Below are 21,462 nucleotides of genomic sequence, written 5' to 3' on the forward strand. Positions count from 1 at the left end.
GGGGGCCGATCCCTGTGCCCATCTAGCCCTGCACCCTCTGCATCAGCGGAGACTCTGAGGTAAGCCCCCTCAGCCAGGGAACTTGGCCATCTGCTGAATAGAACCTTAACAGAAACATGTTTCTGGTGGACGCCATGATTTGCAGGCTGCCAAGAGCATCCAAGATATTGTAAATGAGTAGGGCAGAGATGCTGGAAACGTGGTGCAGGAATGGGCAGAGTGTGTGCGTGTGCGTGTGTGCGTGTGCGCGTGCGTGTGTGTGTGTGCACATGCTGCAGAATGGGGTGTGAGGATCAAGTACGGGATGGTAACAGGGTCTCTCATCCTAAATTTCCTGAAAAATTATAAGACAAGGTAACTATGTAGGTGCTGGTGTTGCCACTCCCAAGCCTTCTGGGAGCCTTCAGAAGCTGGGCAGGACTTGACTATTCTGTGTGGTGGGTATTAGACAAGGACACACCCACCCTCGTCCTTCCTGCCCTGTGTCTGCAGAATGTTACGGCAAGGGGTGGGGCAGCAGGACAGGCCCCATCATTTGTTTCCTCTTGACAGAGGAGGGATTTGCAGTGGCAAAGCTGGGGGTGTAGCCTGGGGGTATAACCTGGAGTGGCTAGCCACAGGCTTGACATTTCTTTAAAATCTCCTGTGTTAGCTGAGAAAAATGCACACAAAAATTACATTTCAATTCTGTAACATATCTGTGTTTGTTTTAAAAGAAACATAATGTTCCCCCTGATACTCATCAAATGCATCTGACACCCCTGGAAAATGGTCTCTGTGTGTCCTGGGCTTTGAGTACCCCTAGCAGGCCCATGCTGCACTCCCTGGGGGTCCCGGGCCCTGGCTTGGGAGCCTGTCACTCCAGCCCTGCCTGGTCCTTGGCTGTCAGATCTGGCTTCACTCCCGATGAAAGGCCAGCGCCCGCCTGGGAAGTTAGGAGGCCCCTTGGCCCCCACTCTGTGGCCCCTGGTTGAGCTCGCTGGTGAGGATCTGCCAGAAGGCCTCAGCTGGGCTTTAGGCATCTCCGTCTCCTTCAATAATGACTTCCTATAAATCAGGTCTGCCCTCCGCTTTGTTCCACACCGCTCCCAGCCAACAGCAAAACTCCCCACCCGACATCATAAATCCACCTTCATTTTCTTTCTGAATTTCTTTTAAGGCTTCTTTAATCACCACCTTGCAGCCTGGACAGATGCTGCCTCAAAGGGTGAGGCCAAAATGCAGAGTTCCTGGGGAGGAGGCAAGGCCTGCGGGAGGCCGGGCAGGCGGGAAGGAGAGCAGAGAGATGAACTCCATGGGGGATGGGGATGAAGATCCCACTGGCCATGCCCAGGACTGGAGGTTTGAGGGGACACACAGAGAATGTTTCCCAGGCAGGGGCTGGGCCTGCTTCTCTTGTGCACCCCCCTGTGCCTTGCACAGTGCTCCCTGTACCCAGGAGATGCCCAGCAGAGGGCCCTGGCATCGCTCTGGCAGAGCCTCAGAGCAGGAGGTATTGGTATTTGCTATACTCCGTAGGCACCATCCGTGTGCCAAGCCATGTGCCAGCCATGTCCCATGTGCACCTCCTTTCATTCTCACAACAGTCCCATTTTGAAGGCGAGAAAATTGAGGCTGGGAGAATAGTGTGCCCACTACTGCCTAGGCTGTAATGCACGGGGTAGGCTGAACCTGCACCTGTGGCCTGGCTCCAAACCCCGTCCCCTCACCTGCTAGCTCAATGCCCTTAGAGAAGCTGAGGGGCATGCCCAAGGTCACGGGGGCCTGGACTGTAGAGGCAGTGCAGGACTCCTGCCTCCCACCTTTCCCTCCTCTGGTTCCATCTGGTTCCATGCCAGGGCCTTGGACATGGCCAGAGCCCAGGCCATGGCCAGAGCCCAATTTCCAGGATTCCCAGGCAGGGCAGCTACAGGCACTGTCCTGGCTTCAAGAGGCCTCAAGCAGCCGGGGAAGCTGGGGACCAGGGGATGGGAGAGCGGTCTTCCTGCTGCCCCAGTCTCTCTCCCAATCTCTCGCTCGGCCACCCTCCCGGGGCCCTCGAGTCCCCCGAGAGCCGGCACACTGGCCACTAGATGGCACTGTGACCCAGCAGAGCAGCTGCAGCCACGGGAATGGATAATGTCTGGAGAGGAGGCCTCCCCTCCCCCTCCCGCAGTGCCGAGGGCCGGTGCCTGGGTAGCACCTTTGCCCGGCCCGCCCCGGGGTGGCTGGACCTCCCCCGCTGCTCTGAACACTCAGCCAGGCAGCTGCTTCAGCCACAACCACCTGGGTGGGGCTGCCTCAAGTCCGGGTGCCAGCCTGGGGCTGTCTTCCCAGTGGGTGTGGGCCTCCCCTCACAGCCCCTTCTGTCTTGCAGGATGGCAGCATTCTCAAGCTGGAGGTCATCGGAAAGGTCAGAGGGCTGTGGCAGTTTAGGCGTCAGGAGGAGATGGGCTCTAAGTGCCAGCTCTCTACAAACCTCCTGTGTGACCTTGGGCGAGTCCCTTCTCCCTGGATCTCGCTCTGTTCTTTGTAAAATGGGAGGTTCTCCCAGGTCGTACAGCTGTCTAGCAGGCAGGTGCTGTGTGTATTGGCTCCAGGGACCTCCCAGCTCCCTGAGTGCACATCTGGACGTGACCTGCCCCTTCCGCCTGCTTCCCTCCCAGCTTCTCTGGACCCCTGGCACTGGAGTGGTGCTGAGCGCTGGCCACGCGCCCAGAGCCTCAGCCATCAGGCCGGGCTCAGCATGGCGGCCCTTACATTTGGGGTCCATTCCTGGGGCTCGGGGGTGGGGGGAACTCTGGGCTGGTTTTCCAGCCAGATGTCCATGTGTCATTAGCTGAGTGACAAGGGGGACTGCAGGGTAGTGTTGGGGGGCTTGGCGGGCAGGGAAAGGGTGGGCTGGAGAAGGCGGGCCGACAGAATAGTAACATGGTGGGCCAAATAGGTTCTTGTCAGCCAAATGGCTTTTGGAAGTCTGCAGAGCTGCTCGAACGTGTCCTCTGGGCACGCCAGCTGCCCCAGCCTCCCTCCGCACCGAAGCTGCTGCTTCTTCCTTGAACCGCCTGTCCTTCTAGCCCAGCCGGCACAGTTGGCTGGTGCTTCCATCCCCACCGTGCTCCTCAGCTGCCCCCTCTGGGTCTCCTCCTTCCCCCTCCTCGGTTCTGTGCCAGCCCAATCAGCGTGAACAATGCCCCCTTCGTGCTGAAACTCAGCCGCAACCTCCAAATTCTTTTATTCTGCATCTAGCCTGCTCTCCCAGTCTTTACCTCCCTTCCACCTCGTCATTTTCAAGTGCTTCATTCCCCCAGTGCACCCCCTTCCCTTGCAAGATCAAGGCACTTAATTGCCAAGCCAGCCCAGTGCACAGAACTGGGAACTATTCAGAAAAATTGACTGTACAAATCTAAGCTGAAGCGCCTGCATGTTTATTTCTTTTCCGGGGGAAACATGGTTTATTACTGACACAGCCTTTCCATGGTACCTTCACGCGCAGAGCTCTCAGGCACTTAGCTGGGGCTTGAGCTGTGCTAACTATTTTATTGTCTAGTCATTTGTTCCCAGAAACTTTGTCAGACAGGTCAACATTAATCTCCCCCCTTTCACCAGGGTGAAAGGTGGTTAGAGAAAGGCATCGTAAACTCAGGAGAGGCAGTGACAACCCTTTCTGGGCAGGACTTTGAGATGATGCCACCACCCAGGTGTCTGGAGGCAGGGGGGTGCCCCAAAGGACCCCTCAACCATCCTTCCAGCCCCAGGATTCAGACTGAGGAAGGCTGCCACTTTGGAAGCCTCTGCTGCACACTTTGGGATGGATATGTCGGGAAGGCTGACCAACAAGAGGATCTGTCTGTCCCAAGTGCAGGTCAGGTGTGAGTGTGGCTTAAGTTCACATGACAAGTTGTTATGTACAGCTCTGGCTTCCTGATTTTTGGCACCCAAAACAGGAACTGGATTGCTCTGCCATCAGCAGTCTATTGGCAGATTATCAGAGTTTAGTCAGCAGCCGTGCTGGAATTAGAAAAACAGCCTTGCCTAGAAAGATCTCCCTGTCAGAGACTCTGACAATAGGTCCCCCATCCAGAAAGATGAGGGGGGAGCGTGCCTTCAAAAAAAAGTGCTGGAGAGGTTTTGGAACAAGAACACAATTCTTTGAGCTCAGTTATCCGAGATGGGACCCAGCTGAAGCCTAGGGATTTAGCACTCAATTCCTGGTTGCTTATGTGTAAGTAAATAATTTCATCTGCGATTTGGCAATAAAGAATGCTTTAAATCTTGGCTTTTGTGATTTGTCAGTTTTCTCCTACAGAACCTGCTCACCCATCACTGAGGTTACCAGAGGGAGTGGGGCAAGAGGTTCCAGGGAGAGAACGATGTTGTGATGATGTGGTTCTCACATCCATTTTCCAGCAAGCCAGATGTCCCCTCTTGGGTGCCCTGAAACTCATACCTGCCAGACATCTCACCAACGCTTGGAGAGGCAGTGTGGGAGAGGCCTTCTGTGGGTGGCAGGACGGCATAGAGCCTTTATTTCCCCTCCCCAGGGACATAAGGCCACCCTTTCCTTGTGGTCTCTGATGAATTAGACTCAGCCTTGCAGGGCCCTGGACCCCAGCCCCAGCCCCTCCAGCACACCGCCTCCCACGTCACTCTGCGTACCTGTATATTTGCTGACCCCAGCCTCAGCAGCCACATCTCTGAGAGCCAGAATGCCCTGGGAGAGGTCACTGGCCTCAGGGTCCATTTCAATGAGGGCATCAGGGCCCACATTACCGTAGGCGTAATTGGCAATGTAGATAGAGTAGCGTCCAGAGCCCTGAGGAAGAAGGGAAGGAAGCGGTGAGCAGGCCCACCTTGGCTCATCCCAGAAACCGCCCCCGCCCCACCCCAGGTAGGACCGTAGCTCTTTCACAGGGTTGGGTTCTTCTCCCCAGGTCTGTTGCGAATGGCCTTGCAGGCTGTGCATGGCGCACTTCCAGAGGGGCTTTTCACAAAGGCTGCCGTGTGAATGACACTCCTGGGAGTCGTACAACAAAGCAGGCTGCTTCTCCTTCCATCCTGTTCCAGAAGAATACATCCCTCCCTCTCCCCCACAACCACCTTTTTATAGACAATTTTCTAATGTGCCTCCCTCCAGCTGAGCTCTCTCCAGCTGCCAGCCAGGGTAGCTGCTCAATAAATATTTGCTGATTGATTGATCTACCAATTCCCATTATTCTCAGTCTCTCTCTCTCCCATTCAAGCTCACTCCAGCCAAGATGACAAGCAAATTCCTGAGCCATCTCCCTCCCCCTGTTCCCACCCCGCGCTTCTTCATTCCCCTGTTTTGGTAGCCCAAGAGGCACAGATTTGCAGGGGTCCTACTTCCCTCTTCCATTCCCTTATTTCCCCCGTATTACCAGGAAGAAATATTATATCACTTCCGTCTTTATAACACTGTCTCAAAGATTCGCTTTTCCCTTTGCATCCAGGAGCAGCCTTGGGCACCAGCTCCTCTGTGCAAGAGTCATTCTCTTCACTAGTCCAAAACAGCGCTGATGAAACACTCTTCTCTTCTGCCTGTTGTTATAATGGTGCTATTTCTTCAATGGATGACTTCTTCCCAAGAGATCCACACACTTTCTAAATCAGTTTTCTGGCTTTTCTCTCATCCTTTTCATCACTTCCCTCCAATTAATTAGACAGTAAATATTTCTTAAGCTCCAACGATGTGCCAAGTGCTGTGTTATAAATGTACTTAAGACAAAATCTCTGACTGTAGGTTGCTTATAGTCTAGTTTGGAAGACAAGCCATAAACCTAAAAGGACCTAAGAGAAACTGTTGAGCTCACGGCAACAAGACTGGTGGTTCCCTTTCCTTGCTTCAATTTCTCATCCATTGGCACCATGAGCACAATTCTTGTTCCACCAAACTGGTCAGCAACTTTATATCTTTTTGGTTTTTTTTTTTTGTGTGTGTTTTTTTTTGTTTGTTTGTTTGGGTCTCGCTCTGTTGCCCCAGCTGGAGTGCAGTGGTGTGATCTCGGCTCACTGCGGCCTCCACCTCCCAGGTTCAAGCGATTGTCCTGCTTCAGCCTCCCAAGTAGCTGGGATTACAGGCGTGCACCACCACTCCTGGCTAATTTTTGTATTTTTTAGTAGAGATGGGGTTTCACCATATTGGTGAGGCTGGTCTTGAACTCCTGACCTCAAGTGAACCACCCCCCTGGGCCTCCCAAAGTGCTGGAATTACAGGCGTAAACCACCGTGCTTGGCCAATCTTTGAAGGGATCATTTTCTTTGAGGAAGCTGATGAAGAGCCACACGAGTCTGTCTAACTGGTGGGTGAGGCCAAGGAGGGAGCTTAGAGTTTCCTGTTAAGAGTCTCCTGGGTGACACAGATGTATCAACAATGATACAAGCATATGGCAGAGAGCATGGACAGGATTTCCTGGGTGCCCAGAAGAGGAGCTCCTAACCCAGGGGAAGGGCACCTAACCATGGGAAGTTCCCAAAAGCTTTCCTTAAAGGAGCCTCATTCAGGTGAACTGGAGGGAAAAGAACCTTCCAAGTAGAGATGAGAAAGAGAAGGATGTATGTAGAGAAACTACAGCAGTTAGTTCAATGTTGCTGGAATATAAAATGCAAGGCAGAGAGTGTCAAGGGGTGAAGCTGGAGAAGGTGGTAAATTTGTTCCCTACAGATTGCTCTGCTCCTTCTCTTTTGGTTATCTGAGTCTTTATGCTGCTACCTAGAAATCTGTGCTTTACAAATCTTGCTACTCAAAGTGGTCCCTACACCAGTGGCACTGGTGACCTCTGGGATCATGTTTGAAGTGTAGACCCTCAGCAAACCCCCCCGCCCCCTGTAAGATCTGCTGAATCAGAATCTGCATTGTAGCAAGACTGCCATGTGATTCCTGTGCAAAACTGAGTTTGAGATGCACTGCTTTACAGTACAGCCTTTTTTTTTTTTTTTTGACAAGGTCTCCCTTTGTCACTCAGGCTCGCTGCAGCCTCGACTAGGCTCAAGCGATCCTCCCACTCCAGCCTCACAAGTAGCTGGGACTGTAGGTATGCACCACCACACCCAGCTAATTTTTTTTTTTGTTTGTTGTAGAGACAGAGTCTCCCTATGTTGTTGAGGCTGGTCTTGAACTCCTGGTGTCTCAATCTATCCTCCTGATTTGGATGCCCAAAGTGCTGGTTAAGGGTTTGAGCCACCACACCTGGCCTAACAAGGTTTCTTGATTAGGGGAGAACTTTGAGAAGTTCTCAGCCATCCGAGGCTGTGCAGAATGACTGGATGAAGAGTGAATGAAGGGGCCAAAGAGGAAAGTGCACCATCACAAACCGTTCCCAACCCTACCAGCTGGCAGCAGTCTCATCAACAAATGAGCAATAAGTTCAGTGGACTGAAATTCACTCTGCCAGAAATTAGGATATTTACAAAATTCAGTTATGCCTAGTTCCTTACTTTGATTTATCAGGGGGATAAACTGACAAACACAGATGTGTTACGGTTGTAGAAGACTGCAGAAAATCACATGTGAACTTGACCACGGTAATTCTGGGAGGGTGAGATGATTCCAAGGGAAGGAAGATGTTTCTGCAGCTTTGGGGCCAATGCAGTGGTTCCCACACTTTAGCCTACATCAGAATCACCTGGGGGGCTCGTTAAAACACAGATTTTTTTTTTTTAACATCTGGCCCCATCCCCTGAGTTTCTGACCAACAGGTCTGGGGTGAGCCATGAGAATCTGCATTTCTAACAAGTTCCCAGATGATGCTGACACTGCTGGTCTGGGAACCACACTTTGAGAACCCTGATCCAGGGCCATTAGCCCGGGTCCTAGTCTAGGGCCTGCCTCTAACTGCTCGTTGTCCTTGGGTAAATCCCTGGCTGCCTCCAGGCTGCATCTCCTCAGATGTTAAATGGGGATCATATTTCCCCTGCTTCCTGGCAGGGTTGTTGAGAAGATTAAATGAGACAACGTATGTGAAAAGTCTTTGAAAAGATAAAAATGCTATATAAACATGAGGCATAATCATTATTGATCAGAGGACGTTCTTGTAAGAGATCAGTTTTGAGCTGGATCCAGAAAGGTGGGTGAGTGATGAGGCAGCTGGCGAGAAAGGATAAGCGGATGTTCCGGGTTTGGAGCAGAGAACGAGTGAGGGGTGGAAGGGGAGAGAACAGCACGTGGCGGAGTGGGGGCGGGGCTGAGGCATTTATGGAGCAAAAGGTCTCATACTTGAGCATGCATCAGAGTCACCTGAAGGGCTAGCTGAACCCCAGATTGCTGGCCCCACCCCTGGAGTTTCTGATTCAGTCTGTCTGGAGGGTGGAGTGGGGCAGGGCCTGAGAATGTGCATTTCTAGCAATGCTGCTGCCGCTTGCCCAGAGGCTACACTGAGAACCACTGACCAGGTAGCTAGATTAAAAGGCCTGCCCCAGGTAGGGGCTATGGGGCTAAGGAAGGATGACTAGGGTGAGTGCTGTAATAAAGTTAGAAACTTGTGTCTGCTATCATTTCACCCAGGGGCAGGGCGGCTGAGGGTTAAAAGGCATCTTCATTTTCAGGCAGGCAAGGTTCAATTCCTGGCTTTGCCTGTTGCTTCATGTGTGATCAAGGTCAAGTTGCCTAATTTCTCAAAGCCCGAGTTTCCATATCTGTCAAATGGGATAGTGATGGCATCTACCTTGTTGGTGTCTTATGAGGACTCAGTAGGACGAGGGAGGTAAAGCGTGCAGCACAAGGCATGGCATGTCCCTAGTGTAAGAGGTATTGGCTGTTACTGTTGTCCTTGCTCTTGTGTTTTCCTGCACCGTGCTGCATTACCCTCTCTCAACTTCCAGGCTGCCCTTGGCCTCTCTCCATTCCTCCCCTGGCAGTCCTCAGGCCCCAGGAATGGCCGAGGCGGTGGCTGGACTCAGAGAGCAACCCTCCTCTGCTGGCAGATTGACTGTAGGGCTTCTTTCTAGTTCTCTGAGGCCTGGGAGACTGAAGTCAGGGGCTGAGCAGGGTGTGAGCAAGCTTCTGGACTCCTGCCTCCTGTGCTGCCATGCCAGGTCATTTTTTTAAATTTATTATTTTTTTTTTTTGCATTTCACATAGTGCCTTTGTCCTGTGGTTAAATGCGTGGGTGTGCAGATGACCTTGTTAGGACAGAGTGCATCTCTTTGTGATTAACCTGCATGCCTCTCCCTCCAGTTCTCTGAGAAGTTGCCCACGTTAGCTGAGTGTCAAAAGCCTTGGTCCTGAACGGGTGAGATGGGAAACCAGGAGGAGGCTGGGAAGAGGCCCCTAACCGTGACCAAGTTTGGCACCCCCCAGCTCCACCCCACACTCTGGGGCTGTTCACAGAGCTGCCTCCCCATCCCCTCCCTCCAGGCAGGAGTCCAGGTGGCACAGATTCAGGTCAGGCTAAATGTGGCTTCACAGCCCAGCTTGGCTTCTCTTCCCAGCACCAGCTTGTTAAGAAATAAATATTTATACCTGGCACCTGCCTTCTCCCAAGGCCTGGAGGCCCCTGCTGTAAAGATTCACACTGAATCCCCAATCCCCTCAGTGCCATCTCAATTCCAAAGTGAGCCAAGCCTCTTGCCCCCGCCCCCAGAATGGGGGCCATAGACTCTCCTGTGGCAGCCGGGCAGCAGCTGGGCCCCTGATTTAGTGATGACTGTTTACAAAGCCAAGGAGGTGGGCGGCAGGGGAGCAGGTGACAGGAGGGATAAATCACCTTTGCAGCAAGCTGCTGGCTCTGGCGAGGCCTGCTGGGACCCAAGCCTGGGTGGGCGGCTGCCCCCTCCTTGGGCAGATGGCTGCAGCGGCTCATGCCCCTTCCCACTCCATCTTTCCTCCCCGTCCAGTTTGGGTGGGGCACCTCTGTGTAGGGTGCACTTACAGGGCATGAAAACGTTGGAGGAGCTATTGATGAACTAAAGTACTTGTATATTGAGGCAACCCTCCCCTCACCTACCTAGGAACCCCTCCATTGGGCCTTCATTTACTCCGTAAATATTTACGAAGGGCCCCACAGCTCAGTGCCTGGCACACAGGAGGCACTTAGTAAATGTTCGTTGAGTGAATGAATGCAGGCAGGATTTACAGCTAGAAGAGGTGGATTCATGTCCTAGCCACACCACTCAACTGCTTTGGGCTCCCATGCAAGTCACTGCTCCAAGCTAGGCTTCCATCCCCACAAGCGTCCTGAGGACACAATGATCCCTTGGCTGGCTTCCTCACTGGTTTCTGGGAGGGCTGCATGGGAGACAGGATGTGAAAGGTACAAAACAATGCATTCTGCAAGTCTTAGTTGTTGGTATTTAGCACCCAATCTATCCAAGACACCGTGGGAGCTGCCACTCTGTCAGGGGATGTCTACACAGTGGCTCCTCTCCTGGCTCTCACATGGCTTCTCCCCAGGTCCCCCATGCACCCCTGTACTCACCTTTCTGTCCACACAGGCCACAGAACGTCCGGCAAAGAGGCTGGCCACCCCACGGGCCACGTTGACCTCATCACTCAGAATGTCTTCCCACCGGTTATTGCGGAACTTGAACAACTTGTCGGTGTATGTGGCCACCCCTGGAGAGAGGAGGAAAGGGAGGGCTGGTGGACAGTGGATCAGGGTCTCGGTTCTGATCTCTGGGTATGTCTCATGGCACCTGCCACAAGGTTCTTGGGACGGGAGGAGGATGGGTCATCTGCGGCAAGGAGGACCTCAAGCAGGTGAGACTCCTCTGTGTTTGGGGAGCACTCAGATGTTTCCAGTTGAGGGAAGAGACTCGGAGCCTCATGAAGATGGCTGGCCCAGGCCTCAGGAACTAGGGAAGAAGTGCCACTGCTGCAGTGTGACCGAGATGACTCTCAGCAGCTGGATTTCATGCCCTGCCCCGTTCTCCTGCAACAGCATCAAGGAGCTCCTGGGACTGCAATACCGGAATATCCAAACTCAACCCAAGATGACTCTTTCTGCAGGTGCTGTCCCTACATTCTCTACTGGATCACAGGACCTACCTGATTTGGGTCTCAGAAGAAATGGTTCTGGTTCATGAGTAGGTCTCAGTCCTCCCTGAGGAAGGGGCTGGAAGTTGAGCTCTGACGGGGTGAGAAGTGAGGGGTTGTTCCGCCTGGGGTGTGATGAGTTTGGGCAGCCCTGGGAGGCCCCTGGTCCCAGGACTGGGGAGCCCCAGAAGGCAGTGGTTTTCACCTCTTTTGGATTACTGGCCCCTTTGAGAACTGGAGGGAGGTGAAGGACCTTCAGATCAGGGAGTCGAAGGTTTGCACCACACAATATGCCATACGTCATTTCAGGTCTATGGCCCTCTGGAGCTCGTTCGTGACTAAGAAGCCTTGTTCTGGGGATGTGGGAATAACTGCTGGTGGCTGAGGCCGCAAGCCCATTCAAGTGACCACTTGAAAGGCAGAGCTCTCTCCTCCACCATCACCCTTAGTTAATTTCTTGTTAATGCAAGACCCCGAGTATTCATAGTTTAGGGGGGGCCTCGTTCTATCCCCTGGGCTGGAGAGGAAACACAGGGAGAGGAGCAGCTGAAGGAATCGGGGAAGGTGAGCTTGAGGAAGAGTGGGCTTGGGGACAGAACCCTGAACTTGACTGTCTGGACCAGGGAGAAGGCAGCAGGCTTAGACTGAGGAGAGACAGCATGGCGCAGGGGCACCAAGAGCTCAGGGTGATGGAAATGATCTGGAGCCCCAGCGTTGGTTCTGCTTGGACTCCACTTCTAGGCTCCAGACTTGAGGCACGCTGCCCAGTATCTCTGAGCCTCGGTTTTCCTACTTGGGAGCGGGGATGATAGTAGTTACAGAAAGTTTACTGTGAGGAATAAATGAGATGATGCACACTAAAGGTTTGAGATAGTCCCCCCACCAAAGTGGTAGCTATTTTTCGACAGAAATGATTTTTCTCATGTTATAGATGAACTACTTTCCAAGGTTCTTTAGAGACATCAGCCCTGCACTGCAGGGGTTCGATGAAAACCAGTGATTCTGTGAGTGGGTGTGTGTGAGGGTGGGAAGTGTGTGAGTGTGAGCATGAGCGAGAGTGAGCATTGTGAGAGTGAATTGTGTGTGTGGATGTGTGAATGAGTGAGAATGTGCAGGAGTAAGAGCCAGCGTGAGTGACAGTAAGAGTGTGTGAGTGGGCTGGGCACGGTGGCTCGTGCCAATAATCCCAGTACTGTGGGAGGCCGAGGCGGGCAGATCACTTGAGCCCAGGAGTACTAGACCAGTCAAGCAACATAGCAAGACCCCATCTCTACAGAACACCCCCCAAAAAAATTAGCCAGGTGTGGTGGCACATGCCTGTAGTCCCAGCTACTCAGGAGGCTGAAGCAGGAGGATCACCTGAGCCCAGGAGGTGGAGGCTGCAATGAGCTGTGACTGCGCCACTGCACTCCAGCCTGGGTGACAGAACAATACCCTGCCTCAAAAAAAAAAAAAAAAAAAAAAAAAAAAAGGTACGAGTTTGTGAAAGCAAGTGTGTGAGAAAAAGAGTGAGCATGAGAATGAGTGTGTAGGTGTGAGAGTGAGACAATGGCTGAGCATGAGTGTGTGTCAGCATGAGTGGGTGTGTGAGTGTGTGTGGTGAGTACACGAGAGTAAGAGTGTGTCAGAGAATAAGAGTGGGCAAGGACGAGTGAGTGTGAGAGAGTGGGCATGAGTGAGTTGAGAATGTGGGCATGAGTAAGAGTGAGTGTGGGCATGAGTCAGAGTGAGCATGAGAGTGGGGATGAGTGAGAGTGAGTGTGAGGGGGTGAGAGTGAGTGTGGGGGGGTGAGAGTGAGTGTGGGGGGATGAGTGAGAGTGTGAGGGGGTGAGTGAGCCTGAGAGGGGAGTGAGTGTGAACATGAGAGGGAGGTGGGTGAGGGGGACAGTGAGTGTGAGGGGGGCGAGAGTGAGTGTGGGGGGTGAGAGTGAGTGTGGGGGGATGAGTGAGAGTGAGTGTGAGGGGGTGAGCATGAGAGGGGGTGAGTGAGAGTGAGCATGAGAGGGGGGTGGGTGAGAGTGAGTGTGAGGGGGGCAAGAGTGAGTGTGGGGGAGTGAGTGTGAAGGGGGGCAAGAGTGAGTGTGGGGGGGTGAGAGTGAGTGTGGGGGGTGAGTGAGCGTGAGAGGGGGGTGAGAGTGTGGGGGGATGAGTGAGAGTGAGTGGGGGGGTGAGTGAGCGTGAGAGGGGGTGAGAGTGAGTGTGGGGGGATGAGTGTGAGTGTGGGGGGATGAGTGAGAGTGAGTGTGGGGGTTGAGTGTGAGAGGGGGGTGGGTGAAAGTGAGTTTGGGGGGGTGAGTGTGAGAGGGGGTGTGTGAGAGTGAGTGTGGGGGGGTGAGTGTGAGAGGGGGTGTGTGAGAGTGAGTGTGGGGGTGGGTGTGAGAGGGGGATGAGAGTGAGTGTGGGGGGTGTGAGGGGAGGTGAGAGTGAGTGTGGGACTGAGTGTGAGAGAAGGGTGAGTGAGAGTGAGTTTGGGGGTGAGTGTGAGAGGGGGGTGGGTGAGAGTGAGTGTGGGGGGTGAGTGTGAGGGGGGTGAGTGAGAGTGAGTGTGGGGGTGAGTGTGAGAGGGGGTGGGTGAGAGTGAATGTGGGGGGTAAGTGTGAGAGGGGTGAGTGAGAGTGAATGTGGGGGGTGTGAGGGGGTGAGAGTGAGTGTGGGGGTGGGTGTGAGAGGGGGTGAGTGAGAGTGAGTGTGGGGGTGTGAGTGGGGGGTGGGCGAGAGTGAATGTGGGGGGTGAGGGTGAGAGTGAGTGTGGGGGGTGAGTGTGAGGGGGGTTGAGAGTGAGTGTGAGAGGGGGTGAGTGAGAGTGAGTGTGAGGGGGGGGTGAGTGAGAGTGAGTGTGGGGGTGAGTGTGAGGGGGGTGAGAGTGTGGGGGTGAGTGAGTGTGAGAAGGGGGTGAGTGAGAGTGTGAGGGGGTTGAGAGTGAGTGTGGGGGGTTGAGAGTGTGAGAGGGGGGTGAGTGAGAGTGAGTGTGAGGGGGGTGAGTGAGAGTGAGTGTGGGGGGTGAGTGTGAGAGGGGGTTGAGAGTGAGTGTGAGAGGGGGTGAGTGAGAGTGAGCGTGAGAGGGGGGTGAGAGTGAGTGTGGGGGGATGAGTGTGAGTGTGGGGGGATGAGTGAGAGTGAGTGTGGGGGTTGAGTGTGAGAGGGGGGTGGGTGAAAGTGAGTTTGGGGGGGTGAGTGTGAGAGGGGGTGTGTGAGAGTGAGTGTGGGGGGGTGAGTGTGTGAGGGGGTTGAGAGTGAGTGTGAGAGGGGGTGAGTGAGAGTGAGTGTGGGGGGGTGAGTGAGTGTGGGGGGTGAGTGTTTGAGGGGGTTGAGAGTGAGTGTGAGAAGGGGTGAATGAGAGTGAGTGTGGGGGGGTGAGTGAATGTGGGGGGTGAGTGTGTGAGGGGGTTGAGAGTGAGTGTGAGAGGGGGTGAATGAGAGTGAGTGTGGGGGGGTGAGTGAGTGTGGGGGGTGAGTGTGTGAGGGGGTTGAGAGTGAGTGTGAGAGGGGGTGAGTGAGAGTGAGTGTGGGGGGGTGAGTGTGAGGGGGTTGAGAGTGAGTGTGAGGGGGTGAGTGAGAGTGTGAGAGGGGGGTGAGTGAGAGTGTGAGGGGGTTGAGAGTGAGTGTGGGGGGTTGAGAGTGTGAGAGGGGGTGAGTGAGAGTGAGTGTGAGGGGGGGTGAGTGAGAGTGAGTGTGGGGGGTGAGTGTGAGAGGGGGTTGAGAGTGAGTGTGAGAGGGGGTGAGTGAGAGTGAGTGTGGGGGGGGGTGAGTGAGAGTGAGTGTGGGGGTGAGTGTGAGGGGGGTGAGAGTGTGGGGGTGAGTGAGTGTGAGAAGGGGGTGAGTGAGAGTGTGAGGGGGTTGAGAGTGAGTGTGGGGGGTTGAGAGTGTGAGAGGGGGGTGAGTGAGAGTGAGTGTGAGGGGGGGTGAGTGAGAGTGAGTGTGAGGGGGGTGAGTGAGAGTGAGTGTGGGGGGTGAGTGTGAGAGGGGGTTGAGAGTGAGTGTGAGAGGGGGTGAGTGAGAGTGAGCGTGAGAGGGGGGTGAGAGTGAGTGTGGGGGGATGAGTGTGAGTGTGGGGGGATGAGTGAGAGTGAGTGTGGGGGTTGAGTGTGAGAGGGGGGTGGGTGAAAGTGAGTTTGGGGGGGTGAGTGTGAGAGGGGGTGTGTGAGAGTGAGTGTGGGGGGGTGAGTGTGAGAGGGGGTGTGTGAGAGTGAGTGTGGGGGTGGGTGTGAGAGGGGGATGAGAGTGAGTGTGGGGGGTGTGAGGGGAGGTGAGAGTGAGTGTGGGACTGAGTGTGAGAGAAGGGTGAGTGAGAGTGAGTTTGGGGGTGAGTGTGAGAGGGGGGTGGGTGAGAGTGAGTGTGGGGGTGGGTGTGAGGGGGGTGAGTGAGAGTGAGTGTGGGGGTGAGTGTGAGAGGGGGGTGGGTGAGAGTGAATGTGGGGGGTAAGTGTGAGAGGGGTGAGTGAGAGTGAATGTGGGGGTTGTGAGGGGGTGAGTGAGAGTGAGTGTGGGGGTGGGTGTGAGAGGGGGTGAGAGTGAGTGTGGGGGTGTGAGAGGGGGGTGGGCGAGAGTGAATGTGGGGGGTGAGGGTGAGAGTGAATGTGGGGGGTGAGTGTGTGAGGGGGTTGAGAGTGAGTGTGAGAGGGGGTGAATGAGAGTGAGTGTGGGGGGGTGAGTGAGTGAGTGTGGGGGGTGAGTGTGTGAGGGGGTTGAGAGTGAGTGTGAGAGGGGGTGAATGAGAGTGAGTGTGGGGGGGTGAGTGAGTGAGTGTGGGGGGTGAGTGTGTGAGGGGGTTGAGAGTGAGTGTGAGGGGGGGTGAGTGAGAGTGAGTGTGGGGGGGTGAGTGTGAGGGGGTTGAGAGTGAGTGTGAGGGGGTTGAGTGAGAGTGTGAGAGGGGGGTGAGTGAGAGTGTGAGGGGGTTGAGAGTGAGTGTGGGGGGTTGAGAGTGTGAGAGGGGGGTGAGTGAGAGTGAGTGTGAGGGGGGGTGAGTGAGAGTGAGTGTGGGGGGTGTGAGAGGGGGTTGAGAGTGAGTGTGAGAGGGGGTGAGTGAGAGTGAGTGTGAGAGGGGGTGAGTGAGAGTGAGTGTGAGGGGAGGTGAGTGAGAGTGAGTGTGGGGGGGTGAGTGTGAGAGGGGGTGAGAGTGTGAGGGGGTGAGTGAGTGTGAGAAGGGGGTGAGAGTGAGGGGGTGAGTGAGAGTGAGGATGAGTGTGGGCACGAGTGAGGTGAGTGTGAGCATAGAGTGTGAGAGAACAGGCAAGTGTGTGTGTGGAAGTGAGCAGATGAGCGTGAGTACTTGTGGGAGTATGCATAGGTGAGGGGAGTGTGTAAGTGACCCTCGACCCCTCAGGTGGCTCCACCCAGGAGAGAACAAAAGGTTTGGTCTCTGAGGGGTCCTCATGCTGCGACCCCCTGAGACTGCAGGACCCACAGGAGCAGAAGCATCATCGGTGGGGTCTGGAGTTGGCCCAAAGGGTCCTCACCCGACAGCAGGGAACCGGCACCCTCTCTCCTGCCTTCTCTCCAGAGAAGCCTGACCCAGGGAGGAGGAAAAGTCCCTTCCGCTGAGTGGAGGCAGACCCAGGAGGCCTGCAGGGCTTGCAGATGGAGGCTTCAGCACAGGCCCATTTCTGTGGAGCCCAGAAGGGACCTGCACAGAGCTGCTGTGGCCTGGATGCACGTGGGGGAAACTGGGTTGCGGATTACCCGGACAAAACCACAGGGCCCCGACCCAGTAGACCGGAGTCGCGTTCCACATCTGAGGCTCGTTAGCTGTGAGGCCCGAGGTCTTGGTTTCTTCATCTAAAAGTTGTGGATAACAGCTCTGCCTCCCTCCCAGCATCGTTGTGGGAATTACATGAGAAACGCACATGGAGAGAGTTCAGGGGCAGCTCTGAGACCCCAGGTCCACAGCCCCTCCTCAAAATTCCTGGGAGTCAAATGTGTGCAGGAATTTACATATTTTTCCTTCAGATTTTGGAAAGGTAACACAGTGCACACACCGTTTATTACATAACACCCCCAGCAGGGATGGAGGCAGCACCCTGTAATTAAACACATTAATATTTCTGCAGTGAATTATATGAATATTCACCCTAAGTGGGATAAATAAAGCCTATAAATAGCTCAGATTAGCCCAAGACAGGTTTTGCTATCAATTGAATTTCCCACAAAACTTAAAAAATGGACTTGAAGTGTTCAGAGGGTTCTGGAATTCAGGGCTCTCGAGAAGGGACTTGGACTTAGGCCACCATCATCATGGCTGTTCTGGAGGCAGTGGCAGGCTTGCTACTGCTTCCAGATGCCTGGGAGCCTCTGCAGATAGCCCCTGCAGGCTTCCGGGTCTCCAGCCCTCACCATCAGCAAGCAGCCCTTGCCCATCTCTGCCCAACCAGGGCCCCTTTACATGCTGTACCTCCAGCTAGCATCATCCCTGAGATGCCTGGGTCACACTCCACTGAAGCCTGGGCCGGCATGGAGTCGGGGAGAAAATGGGTGTGGCAGCTGGGGTTCTGCAGAGCTCTGATGGACACCTCTGGATTCAGTGAGAGAAATTTCTCAAGCTCCCAAGTTCCCGCCTTAGCTATCTAGAGGAGAAACTAGGTCTAGGGTGACTCTGTCCCCCTCTGTTTGACTTCTCACCTCCAGTTCCTCCTGTCCACCTCAGGCAGAATTTCCCAAAGTGTGCTTTGTGGGACTCTGGTCTCTATGAGGAGCCTGGAGAAAGGACTCTGTGATCATGTGAGCTTGGGAAAGACGGCACACTCACCCACCTCTTGGAGATTCCCCCTGGACATTGATCTATTAGAATGTCAAGAACTCCTGCAATGAATTACCTGTTTAATTTTATTTAACCCAGCCTTTCCCAAATGTTCCTTGGCCATGGAACCCCTTTTTGTAGACCACCTCGTAGTGCCCTGTGTAACTGGTGCTGTCCTTAGCAAGTTGCTGTCCTAAGGTGCTGATGTCTGGTCAGGCTCAGAGCTTTTCAGCCGGAGGTGTTAGGGCGCCTGTGCTGTTGGCCTCTCCCACTCTTCAGCCTCCTGGCTCCTGAGCTCAACAGGGGTGCCCAGAAGAATAAACTAATTAAGGTAAAACGTGCAACAGCCATGCAGAGCCTTGTAGATCATAAATGGGAACGGCAAAATCAATGGCAGCCCTTCTGCAGGCAGAGGCCCGGAGGCCTGGGCGACAGGAGAGATGGGAGCCTGTGATTTAGGAAGAGCAAACGCTCTGGCAGCTGCAACCTGGGTAATTAGGTGTGTCAGGAAGACAGATAAACAGCGAGCTGTGCGGGTCGATGGCACAGGCAATAAACACCCAGCACTGGCCCCTGGCCCATGTCAGCATGCAGTCCTGCCTTCTGGCTCCTTGTAGCTGCACAAGAACTGCACTCTGCCCTGGGGTCCCTCATAAGAGGGTGGGGGCAGCTGTTTGGGAAGAGGTGAGGTGAGGAAGAGGAGCAGGAGAGAGGTATTCTCTTGAGTCCCCTGGGGAAAGACACGGAGAAGGTAGAGGCCTGGGAGAAACAGGAGGGCATCTGGGGCAGGGCAGGGGGCCCTTGAGTCACAGCCCCCATGAGAGGCAAGTCTGGGGATTCCCATTTCCACCCCGATTCTGGCATCTTGGCATTAAAGGAGCCTTGAAGGTCTCAGAGTCCAGTAGAACCACCATTTGCTGCCAGGAGGCCAGAGGGAGGGGTCTGTGGGTGAGGCTCAGGTGCCCACCATGCCCTGCAGGGGGCCAGGTGCTACACCAGATGCCGTGGGAGGCCAGGGGAAGTATGCCGTTGTCCCTGACTAGGGGCTTTTAGAGTCCACCCACACCATCAGGGACAGGTAAAGGAGATACCAGGAGACAGCCATGAAATGAATGATACTGCCATGTCTATAGCACTTGCCAGGTGCCAGGAAATTCACATATATTCACTCATTAACCCTCACCACAACCCCTCAAGGTGGGTACTATTTTCATGACCCCTTTACACATGAAGTGCCTGGGGCATGAGAGAGAAGGGGACTTTCCTAAGATTCCATAGCTGGCAGAGCCCAGCAGGGCAGAATTGCACAGTATGTTGGGAGATGCGTTGAAATCAGGATGGAAGAGGTCGCTGTGATCAGGGAGGGCTTCATAAGGGAGGAGGCACCTGAACTGAGACTGAAGGGTCAGAGTAACAGCACTGCACTCTACAGTTTAGGCAGGATGGCAAGAAAAAGGCACAGAGGGGACATTGAGTTTGCCTGGGGAGGGGGGTTTGTGCAGGTGGAGGAGGAGAAGCATGACAGGGTGGGGGAGACCCAGTACTGAAGGCAAAGGGGCCATTGGTGGCTTCTGATATGGGGAAAGTCAGGGGAAAACAGTGTTTCTGGAAGATTAAGTTGGCAGGGGAGTGAAGGGTGAATGCGCTAGTGAGGGAGAAAATGCAACGAGTGGCCACTTTTGTAGGAGCTCAGGCTTGATCAGGATGGGGAGGAAGCACCGGTGTAGGAGGGGTTGGCTGAGTGTGGCCGGCAGAGTGAGGGAGCTGTCCAAAATGTGGAAACAGTGACCCAAGCAGGGATGCCGAGCTCGCTGGCGGTGAGCAGGAGCCTGGCTTCAGACAGTTTTGATTTAAAGTGACCACAGGGTGGCCAAGAGGTCACTGGCTATGAGGCATGACTCCTTACAGAGTAGTGAGTCTGGAGCTAGGGAGAAGGGAAAGGCCAGGCCATAAACAGGGTCGCTTGAGTCCCGGGGAGAAACCACATTTGGGACAGAGAAGGAGGCATCAGAAGACTAGAAAAGGGGAATAAGAGGGCACCTGGAGCCACTGGGAGCATGAGGTTGTGTCATAAAGGATTCTCCCTAAGGATCACTGGATTGGAATGCCTCCTCCCCAGGGGGCTTTCCCCACCTGGGAGATGGTCTGTCTCATGGTCTGGTATTGGTGGTAGAGAGAAGGGTGCGCAGGTTTTTGTGGCAAGACAGAGGCCTCAGCCTCCAACCTCATTCATCAGGCAAACAGCAGGGCTGGGGAGGTAGCCAGCAACATCGCTCCCTCTAGGTGGATCTTGGGCAACTCATGAACTTGTGTTTTTCTGATCTGTAAAATGGAATGAGAATGGCCACCTATTCATCAGGTTGTTGTGAGGGTTAAATTAGATAATGTACGTAAAGTGCTGAGAACAATACCTGGCACATGGTAAGTTAAATAAATAGTAACAACACCATCACCATCACCACCATCATCCAGGAAATCACAGCACATGACCACAGCAGATCCTCAACTCAGGAGGCAACTGTGATGTTAAGTATAAAAGGCTTTATAAGACTTAGTCAATGGAAAACCAGCAAGACAGTGATGGCTCCAGGGGAAGAAAGAACACATTCAGTCAAAGGACATTTTCAAAGAGGAGCCCAGGCTGTGCTGGGTCCCTGATGTAAATGCTGACCCCAGCCTTCCTTCCCCCATCCCAAGGTGAAGAGGGAAACCCGATCAGCTCCCGCCAGGCACTTTGCCCACATCAGCTCCTTCAGTGCTCTCCGCAGCAGTGCCAGGAAGGTGGAGTCTTCATTTCACAGAGAGAAACTGGGGCTCAGAGGGTTAGGTCATTTGCCTAAGGTTGCACAGCTGTTGTGAGGTGGTCTGTCTGTTGCAGAGCCCCCTCTCATGTTATTAAAGAGCTGGGTCACTCATGGGAGGCAGTCCCAGCTCCCAAGGGTCCTTGTTAGGACCATGGGAATGGCCTCTGGGGTCCCATGTTCCGTATTGTGCTGCTTTGGCCCATGCTGGGAGAGCTGCAAATCAGGACTTTGCATCCAAGTAAAATCTGGCTGGGGGATCAGGAGACCCTAGAATCCATTTTAGGACCTAGAGAATCCTAGGAAAAGAGGGTGGAGCCATAGGGCCATACATCTCAGACTTTGCTGGGTTCAGGAAGCTCCTGGAGATTAAATTCAGATTCTGGTTTCGGAGGTCTGTGGTGGGGCCTAAGAGTCTGCATTTTTAAGAGCGCCTGGCTGATTGCCATGCTTATGGCCCATGCGTCACACTTGGAGTAGTGAGGTGCAGAATATCTGGGTACAGTTGGAACTGGGACTAGGTGGAGGAGCTGCCCGACCAGGGGTGCTTCTCTCAAGATCAGTCAGCTCCTCTGCTGTGAAGGCAGAAGAGGCTGGAAGTACCACCCATCCAAACACCCTTCTCTTTATCGAGGTGACTGACGCTCCTTCTCCTCTCTAAGAAGTTACAAGAACCTCTGCTGAAGGCCTCTTTAAGTATGACACAGAGCCCCCCCCACAAAAAAGTGATAAATCCAAGTCCATAAAAATGAAAATGTTCCACATTACAACATCCACCAAGAGCAAAGACAAAAGAAAAAAAAGACAAACAAGGGAAAAGTATCTTCAACTTGTTCTATAGACAAAGGGCTAATTCCCTAATTTATAAAGAGCTGTTACAACTCAATAAGGAAAAGACCAATAATCAATACAAAAATAGGCAGAGGCTATGAGCAGACAAGAGATCCAAATATATAAA

The 21,462-nt window shown here is 53.9% G+C and overlaps 1 protein-coding gene across 7 annotated transcripts in view; it reads right to left on the reverse strand.

Annotated features, from left to right (window-relative positions):
• The window catches only part of CRTAC1 (cartilage acidic protein 1), a 166,268-nt gene that overhangs the window by 46,830 nt on the left and 97,976 nt on the right, over nucleotides 1–21,462 (reverse strand). For all 7 annotated transcript variants that reach the window (XR_013398205.1, XR_013398206.1, XM_077947067.1 and 4 more), the window contains 2 exons: nucleotides 10,413–10,549; nucleotides 4,639–4,795 (listed from right to left, as the gene is read on the reverse strand). Coding sequence is in view for 5 of the 7 variants with exons in the window: in XM_077947067.1 (XP_077803193.1) it covers nucleotides 4,639–4,795; nucleotides 10,413–10,549 (294 nt within the window). In the remaining 2 variants the exon portion in view is untranslated. The remainder of the gene's footprint in view (nucleotides 1–4,638; nucleotides 4,796–10,412; nucleotides 10,550–21,462) is intronic.

Source organism: Macaca mulatta, chromosome 9, assembly GCF_049350105.2.
Source record: "Macaca mulatta isolate MMU2019108-1 chromosome 9, T2T-MMU8v2.0, whole genome shotgun sequence".
NCBI lineage: Eukaryota > Metazoa > Chordata > Mammalia > Primates > Cercopithecidae > Macaca > Macaca mulatta.